Source organism: Miniopterus schreibersii (assembly GCF_964146895.1).
Source record: "Miniopterus schreibersii genome assembly, chromosome: 8".
NCBI classification, from domain to species: Eukaryota; Metazoa; Chordata; class Mammalia; order Chiroptera; family Miniopteridae; genus Miniopterus; species Miniopterus schreibersii.
Window position 1 is genome coordinate 23022185 of NC_138109.1, and position 7752 is coordinate 23029936.

Here is a 7752-nt window from a genome sequence, read left to right on the forward strand (position 1 = left end):
TCAGAAAGATAAAGCTAAAGGCACAAAACAAGCAAGTGGTAGAACCAGGATTTCAAGCCTTCTAAAGTACAAATTCAGCACTCTTCGCAATTCACAAGAGAATTGCGTGCTAACCAAGCGCCGAGCCTACATTGTTTAGACATGTCTGAAATGGCATTTCAGGAACCCAAAGTGGAATGACCAGGTTAGCAGCGTGGTTAGAGAAATGCAAGCCTCTGGCTCCCTTGTGGCTACCCTGAAATAGTCTTCCTTGGTTTAGGGAGATTCAGATGGCATAAGCTGCCCTCACTCTGACATGTTTGAGAAATCTTTTATTAGATGTCCCAGAAGGCAACATTTTAAAATCAGGTGATCAATAACCACAACTAAATACATAATTTCAGGTAAACTTGCCTTTCAAAATAAATCAGACTCTTGCAACAGGAGAATTGCCCAAGAGGTTTTTTTCTTGTACAAAAACAACACCACTTTGCAAAAGGCATACAAAAATACAGTATAAAAAAAAAAAAAAAAAAAAAGACTGCTCCCAGCATAATACCCAACAGCAGCTTATAAAACACAAGCTATTCAGGTGAGACATCAGTAACCTACTTCCGACCCATTCTCCAAAGACAGTTCCAGAAGTCAGTTGGCTCCTGAAAACCATGCTCCAAAAGGTAGAGAGACATTTTTCCAAACTTCCATGGGGGTCCTCTGGGGCCAGGAAGCAACCTCAGAAACAGACAATGGTGCATAATAGGTTTCAAAGTAGCAGGTGGCTTTCCAGAGCCACATCCAGCCCTCTACCATCCTTCCCTGCCCCACTTTCAAACACACAGCCAGCAGATAGCTGCTGCCCTGGGCAGAGTTCTGGAGGGGGCTGGTCCTTCTTCCAGACTAGTCTTAGGGGCTCCTGAGTTTGTCCATAAGACACTATAGGGTTGTGTGCCTTTTGCAGACTGGAGGCAGCACCTGGAATCCACTGGGAGGTGCCAAGTCCAGCTGGGGCAAATCCATCATGGTCCACTAAGCAGAGCTCCCACCAGGCCGCTAGGCTGCCTTCTGGAGCACTGGATGAGTCCCAGCAGCTCTCCCAGTAAGAACTTCAGTAAGGCCCAGAAACTGGGAAAGGGATCTGACTCATCACGTCAGGCTGGCAGGTGGCCCAAGGGTGGTTGCTGCAGAGACCAAGCTCCTTGGAGTTGCACGAGAAGGACAGGTTTGCATGATTCTAGAACTTCAAACTTATCAGTCAGGGATTGAGATGAGAGGGAGCTGGGAAAGAGGAAGTGGTACAGTTCTCACTCCTGAGGTGCCTAACAACTGTCTTGAGAAAAGACTCCACGATGGAAGACACGTGGGTAGGGAATAAGTTCACAGCCAGGACTCTAAGCCTTCCCTAGGCTAGGACCCCTTTCCCTGTGTCTTGGGGAAACATTTCTGGTCTGTGGGAAAGGGGTGCTGTAAATCCCAATGCATAACATAGGCAGAAGGAAACAAAAAAGTCCCTTGTGAGGACAGAATGGACTTTCCCTCAGAGGAAAGGGCCTAGAGGGCTTTGAGACAAAGAATCTAGAGGCCAAGCTCTTTAAATGTTCTCAAGGTTGCAGCATTGAGAGTGGGAGGAGGGGTGTCATCTAACATCATAATATATATATGTATATATTAAAGGTTTCCAACTCCTCAGCTACTGTAAAGTGTCTGACAGTGAGGTAATGGTCCATGTTGATCAAGTCTGCAAGCTTGTCTTCACCCAAGACAGCTCGTGTATCTCCTGGAAAAAAGAGCCTCAGGGAGAGCGTCCAGGCCCAGCTGTCCCAGCATCACCCCAGAGACACCAGTGGGAGCATCCTTTCCCAGCCTAAAGCTCATCCGGAGTATGAGATTTCATGCAGGCTGGAGGCCCCGAGAACGTCCACCACCTGTTGCATAGCATCTGTCAGGCTTTTCTTCAGAGCTAGTGAGCTAGGCAGACCCCAAAGCTACTCAGCTGCCTGCCTGAGAAGCCAAAGGCGCCCGAGAAGACACAGAGCTCCTGTGAGTCAGGGAAGAGGGAGCTGGGTTTCCAGGTTTCCAAGAATGCAAGCCCTTATTGTGTGCACCGGCTGCAAAACATCCTGGGATCTACTGTCCAGACTGTCCCACCGTAACCAAAATGTGCAAATTACTAAGGGAGAGAGGGAAAGATTCAAAAATAAACTTGGGTCTTTGTAAGACAGAACAGTCAGGCTTTTTGGTCAGTCAGTAGCCACTGAGGTACTCGATTCTTTTCTGCAGTTGCTGCTGCCGGCATCGGAGCTGCCTCTTCTCCGTAGCCATCCTCTTCTCGGCCCCCACCAGGGCCTGCAGGTATTCCAACGCCTTGCTCAGGATCACCACTTTGGGGGCCTTGGAGCAGCTGGCCAGGGTGGGTACCTGGTCCCTCAGGGCCAAGAACCTTGAACGGAGGTCATTCCGCCTTTTGCGCTCCAGGAAGTTATGGTTCTTTCTCTTGGTCACATCCTCAGTGTCAGAGCTGACAGGTTTGGAGTGGCAGGACTGGGGAGCCTCACTTTCTATAGGCGGGGGGCTCACAACCTCTTCATGTATCTCATCTTTTTCCGCTGGAGCATCTCTCTCCAGAGCCTCTTCTTGGGGACCTCTCTCTGGAGCCCCTCCCTGAGAGCAGCTTTCTGGAGGGAAACGGGCGGCATAGTTGTGTTGTTGCTGATGGATGGAGATGTGGAAGTGTTTCATGCAGGGGTCCAAAGGGTCTGCTCGCACTGTGATGGTGACCGGCTTCCGGACACCCAGGGACTGTCTCTTCTCCACTGTCACAACATCAATTTCTTCACCCTCTGTCCAAGAAAAGAGATCAAGAGAAAAACACACCCCATGAGAAACACATACAAGGACCCTATGCTGGGCCTTGGGAAAGGAGGGGACATTTTTCAATTTAGATATAAGCAAACTGAAGTGAAGGGAAAGACAGCTGATTCGTGTATAATGTAAGGGCAGTGTGAAGGAAAGGGAAATAAGCAAGAAGGAAAATATTCTCCAATTTCCTTTTGCACAGCAAGGCTTAGATAAGAACAAAAGGCAGACCCAAGCCAACAGCCCCCAGTCTGCACAGGCTCTCCCCTCCCCCACCGCGAGGATGGAGAGAAAGAGCTATCGGCCTGGGACAAAGTTTAGCTATAAAGATCTTCCCCAGTCGGGCTCTTTCATGCCCCATCAGAATTGTAAATGAGGGGTCTGTGGGCAGAGTTGCCCTTTGTTCCTGCCCAGCACAGCCTGCACTTGGGGAATTGTTACTTTCCACAAGTTATAAATCCTATTATTCCCCCACCTCTCTATTCTACTATCCCTTTCAGACGAAGATTCAGAGGAGGGAGGGCTACAACGCATCTCTCCTCACCCACAGAGGGAAGGGAAAGGTTTCCCTTAGGGGCATTTTGCTCCTGGGTTCAATGGGTTTCTAAAGTCATCCATCATTTATGGGTTGCCTGCCCCACCCCCTTCCCTGGACCAGAACGGGGTTGGATTTGTAACTGCAGATCGGCAAAGGCTGCAGGAACTTCACAAAGGTACGTACAAGCGACCATTTCCAAGCTACCTGTGCCAGGGGCAGGAACTAAGCAGCAGGAGAATATCCCCATACAAGGGCTGAAACACCAGGGACCTAGACATGCCCCCATCATTCCCTGGCTTGAAGGTCTCTTAGGTTACACACCAAGCAGGAAAGGGGCATTTAGGGGAAAACCTTCCTGGCTCCACATGTTTTTCAGCTCCCCACATAGAAGATCACCTTAATGCATTTCAGCCTGACAACAGAAGAGCTCAGTTCTCTGTCTCTTTTGCATATCAGGAAGCTTGAGCCCCTTTGTCAGGAAGGCTTCCATTGTGTGGACAATCGCATTATTTCTCCATTAATAAAACCTGACCATTCAGCCCTCCTGGCCCCAAGGCCTGTGATTGGCTGGCTAAGCTGTGTTTGGAATGCTGTTTTACCCAGCCCCTACCCCCTATTGGCTGAGCTTCGCCATCAGTCACTCTCCCCACCCCCCTCATTGTTTGCAATCTGTTGCATTTTGTTCTGGGCCATGTGGCCTGTGAACCAGGAGCTTGCAAACAGGTTCAGGTTAAAGGGCAGGTCAGAAAATGATCCAGGAGACTCCCCCACATCCCAAATTTTTAATATTTCAACGTTAAACCTCGTGGCTGGGAAGGCTCTGCCTAAGGAAGAAAAAATGTAAGACCACTATTCCCCTTTTTCAAAGAGTAGTGGTAGTGTCTAACTATACCCAGACAAGGAAATGCCCTCAGCTGGACAATCAAGGCCAAACCCCTCATGTGCCAAGGGAGAAACATAGCTAGATCAGCCAAGTCCACACATCACCTTTGTAACATTCTGGACCTCAAACTAAGATCTCCAAACTCCCAAAACAGTGTTCTTCCCACTCTACCACTCAATAGGCCTTTGTAGAGATAAATCTTTATTGGTTTCTTGATCTCCAAATTCCCATTCCAGCCATTAAACAAACACAAGCTCTTGGCGTAGAAAGCAAGCAGGTTAAAAACGACCTTAAGCACAGAGGACTGGAAAAAACTACTTTTAATTTTTCTTGTTATCCTTATTTTTCCCTTCAAGTGTATGACGACTTCCATACCCCATTCCCCAGTTCCCCCTAAATTGTCATGTAAAAGTTATTCTTGACAGAAGTTTTCTCTGTCCTGATTTACCTGATGCTAGCCCCAGTCTGCACCCTATAAAGGTACCCTCTCTGCTGTTTCTCATGGGTACAGAGGTCTGAGAAGAGGCTAGGCTACAACACTGTAGTCTGGTGGCACAGGATGCTGGTCTGCCCTCAGTGTGGTTACACTTGTATTCAAGGATGGGGAAAGGGGCCAGGAGCTCCATATCCTTGACCCCAGCATCTAGCCCAGAGTTTGGCACAAAGTAGGGACTAGTGAACATTTTTTGAATGCAAGGAGGCAGCTGAAGCTCTCGGATGGATTGAGAGGGAGTTAAAGGGACACCTTTTCACCTCAGGCCAAAGCAACAGGCCAAGGTGTAGCCCTTCTCAGATAAACTACCATAAAGACCCTCTAAACTTCGAGGAAGAGGTACCTGATTGCAATGGAGGGTTGGGCAAAGAGGTTGGCTAGGTGGCAGGAAGCTGGGGCTCACATCTAGTGATTTCCTATTTTTAAGCCTCAGTTCTTCCATCTGTTAATGGGGAGAGTTCATTCCTCCCCTACCTGTCTCATGGGTAATGGTGTGGATGCACAAATGATAAGGGGTGGAAGCATTTTAAAGTAAAGCAGACAGGAGACTAGGTTTTTAAAAGGATGAAGGCTTTGGCTTTGCACAAAAGGCTCCTCAGCTTCTTCTCTCCCTATGGGAGTGTGAGTTTCCCAGGGAAAAAAGGCAGCAACAAAAAAACTTAAAACCTGGGGTGACCCTTAAGGGACCCCTTCCAGCCCCCGGAGGGCAGAATCCCCTACAGTCCAATCCCAGTATTGTCCTCTCTAAGCGCCATGCCTCACCCTGTCTCCCTTGTCCCCTGGGGTTCCAATCATCATCAAAGAAACGCTGGCTCCCACGCCACTTCTTCAAACTGTTTACTAACACACCCACGTGCCAGACAGACACCGCTGGGGGCTACACCCGCAGCTTCAGCCAGAGAAAGGGGGAGGTGGCTGAAGAGCTTGCTAAGACCCAGTGCCTGACCTCAGACAGCGGCAGAGTTTTGGCCACCCAAGGGGTGCCCCCCTCTTGATTGGCCTGGGGCGGTCCTTACCCGAGTCGCTAGGGCTCTCGGACCCCGAGCAGGCCTGGGTCTTGGGCTCGCCCAGCGGGCAGGGGGCAGCGGGCACCGGGTTGCTGACTTCGAGGCTGGGAGCGCAATCCGGGGCGGCGGGCACCTTGGGCGGGTTCCCGCGGGGCGCGCCGGTGGCAAGCCGGTCGCTCACCGCTCTCTCCAGCCGCTCCCGGGCTGAGAAGCCGCTCCACATGCAGTCACGGCGGATGATGGAGGCGTAGTTCCTGCCCCAAGCTTTTGAGTGGCCCCGGGATTCTGCCTCATCCCCTGCTCCCCCTCCGGGCCACGGCTCCAGGGGACCGATTCCAGGGGCCGGGTCCCCGACGCCGGGACCGGAGCCCCAGGGCGGCGACGTGGGGGGCGACGGCACCAGCTCGAATTTCTTCCAGATGTCCTCGCTGGGCGCCGTGGAGCGGTAGAAATCCTCCCCGCAGTCATAGTCGTAGAAATAGTGCTGGTACGAGTCGAAGTCCATGTCCGCTCCCTGCGAGAGGGGAGGGGGACGTGCTGACTGGGGTACGGGCCCAGGGAGGTAGGCGTTCCCGGTCCCCAAGCACAGCAAGCTGCAAGGCTATCGTCCCTCCCGAACCTCTGGGCTTGGGACCCACGCCCTTCCCTCGCGTCCCGGGAAGCCCGGGGCTGGGTCAGCGTGCCCGGGGAAGCCGCGCACGGAGCGCGGACGCGGCTGCAGGGAGCGAGTTCAAAGCAAACTTTGCCGGCGCCGCCGGAGCGCAGCTCCCAGGGCCCGGCCGGGCCGGGCGGGGGCGCGCTGTGCCCAGAAGGCAGTCTGCAGCCCGTCCTCCGGGACCCGTGCCCGTCCCCCGGCCGCCCCTAGTCTCACCTCGCTCCAGCCGCCCGCCACCGGGAGCGGACCCGCTCCGGGCCGGCTCGGGGCAGCCCCGCAGCCCGTACACAAGCACATGCGCGCCAGCGAGCGCGCGGACCGCATTCAAGAGCGCGCCCCCCGCCCGCGCCCTCCTTCCCTCGCTCGTGCACGGAGGCCCAGACGCCACGGGGATAGGCGCGGGAGCGCGAGATACAGGCGCATTGTTTCCCGGCTGCTTTATATCTGGTCGCGCAACCCGGGCTCTGGGACCCGGGGGCGGGCCCTACGGGACAAGCCCCTCCCCCTAACCGCCCCCTCCCCGCAGTCGACAGGTGGGGATGGTGGAGTCTCCGCCCCACCCCTGCTGGCTGCTTTCTCCCGCTCTATTCTAGTCGCTGTAGACCCCAAATAAATTGCACACTGGGGAGCGCAGGGCAGGCGACAAGCTGATGCAGCCCGGCGGTTGCCCGGTGGGGACATAACTCTACCGTAAAGATCCGGGCGGCCCCAGCAAACCGAACTAAAACGGCGATCCTTGCCCACTCCAGGCTGGGCGCGAGGGCTACTCCCCGCCTCGCCCTGCCCTGCCCAGCCCCGCGATCCTTCTTCCCAGGCCTCCCCCGGCTTAGTTCAGGTGCGTCTGGCCCGCGGTGGGTGAGGTGGGGGAAGTAGTCGCACCTCCACCGCGCCACCTGGCGGCCCTCAGCCCTGACCTGGGGCTCGTCCCCCGCATCCGCTTCCTCGCCCGTCGACTGGTTTCTTTAGCTGGGTGTTCCAAACCTGGACCCCAGCGAAGCGACGTGGTGGAGAGGCCGGACTTTGGAGCCTGAAACTTCACTTTTCTGTGCCTCTGTTTCATCTATAAAACGAAAGGATGGTAATACCTCCCAGAATTGTGACTTTTCAAGAAGACAGAGTATCTAGAGAAGGGAATTAGGCCAAGGGGAGAGGCCAGCGGAACAGACTTAACCCATAGTGCAGCGGTGAAGAGGAGAATTTTCCCCCAGGGCCAGTCCACGACTGAAGGGTCCCTCACTCACACCACACACAAAACAATCCGTAGGAGCTGTATTAGTCGAGGGAAGAATGGGGATTTGGAGTCTGGAAACTTTGTTCAAGCCCTTATTTTGCCACTTGCTAGCT

General features: G+C 53.6%; 1 protein-coding gene across 1 annotated transcript; it reads right to left on the reverse strand.

Annotated features, from left to right (window-relative positions):
• Positions 1–294: 294 nt before the first annotated feature.
• MYCL (MYCL proto-oncogene, bHLH transcription factor) lies at positions 295–6820 on the reverse strand. Its single transcript, XM_081146095.1, has 3 exons — positions 6625–6820; positions 5763–6267; positions 295–2816 (listed from the first exon to the last, which is right to left on the reverse strand). The coding sequence occupies exons 1-3, from the start codon at positions 6730–6732 to the stop codon at positions 2221–2223; spliced, it is 1209 nt and encodes a 402-aa protein (XP_081002221.1). The 5' UTR covers positions 6733–6820; the 3' UTR covers positions 295–2220.
• Between the last annotated feature and the right edge of the window lie 932 nt (positions 6821–7752).

What these genes read in the sequence shown, in the direction of transcription:
- MYCL (XM_081146095.1), bottom strand. Translation starts at nt 6,732, where the DNA reads ATGCGGTCCGCGCGCTCGCTGGCGCGCATGTGCTTGTGTACGGGCTGC. An exon ending in TGGCGGGCGGCTGGAGCGAG is followed by an intron (nt 6,268 to 6,624) that starts GTGAGACTAGGG and finishes CCCCTCTCGCAG; the next exon opens with GGAGCGGACATGGACTTCGA. An exon ending in CGAGAGCCCTAGCGACTCGG is followed by an intron (nt 2,817 to 5,762) that starts GTAAGGACCGCC and finishes TTTCTTGGACAG; the next exon opens with AGGGTGAAGAAATTGATGTT.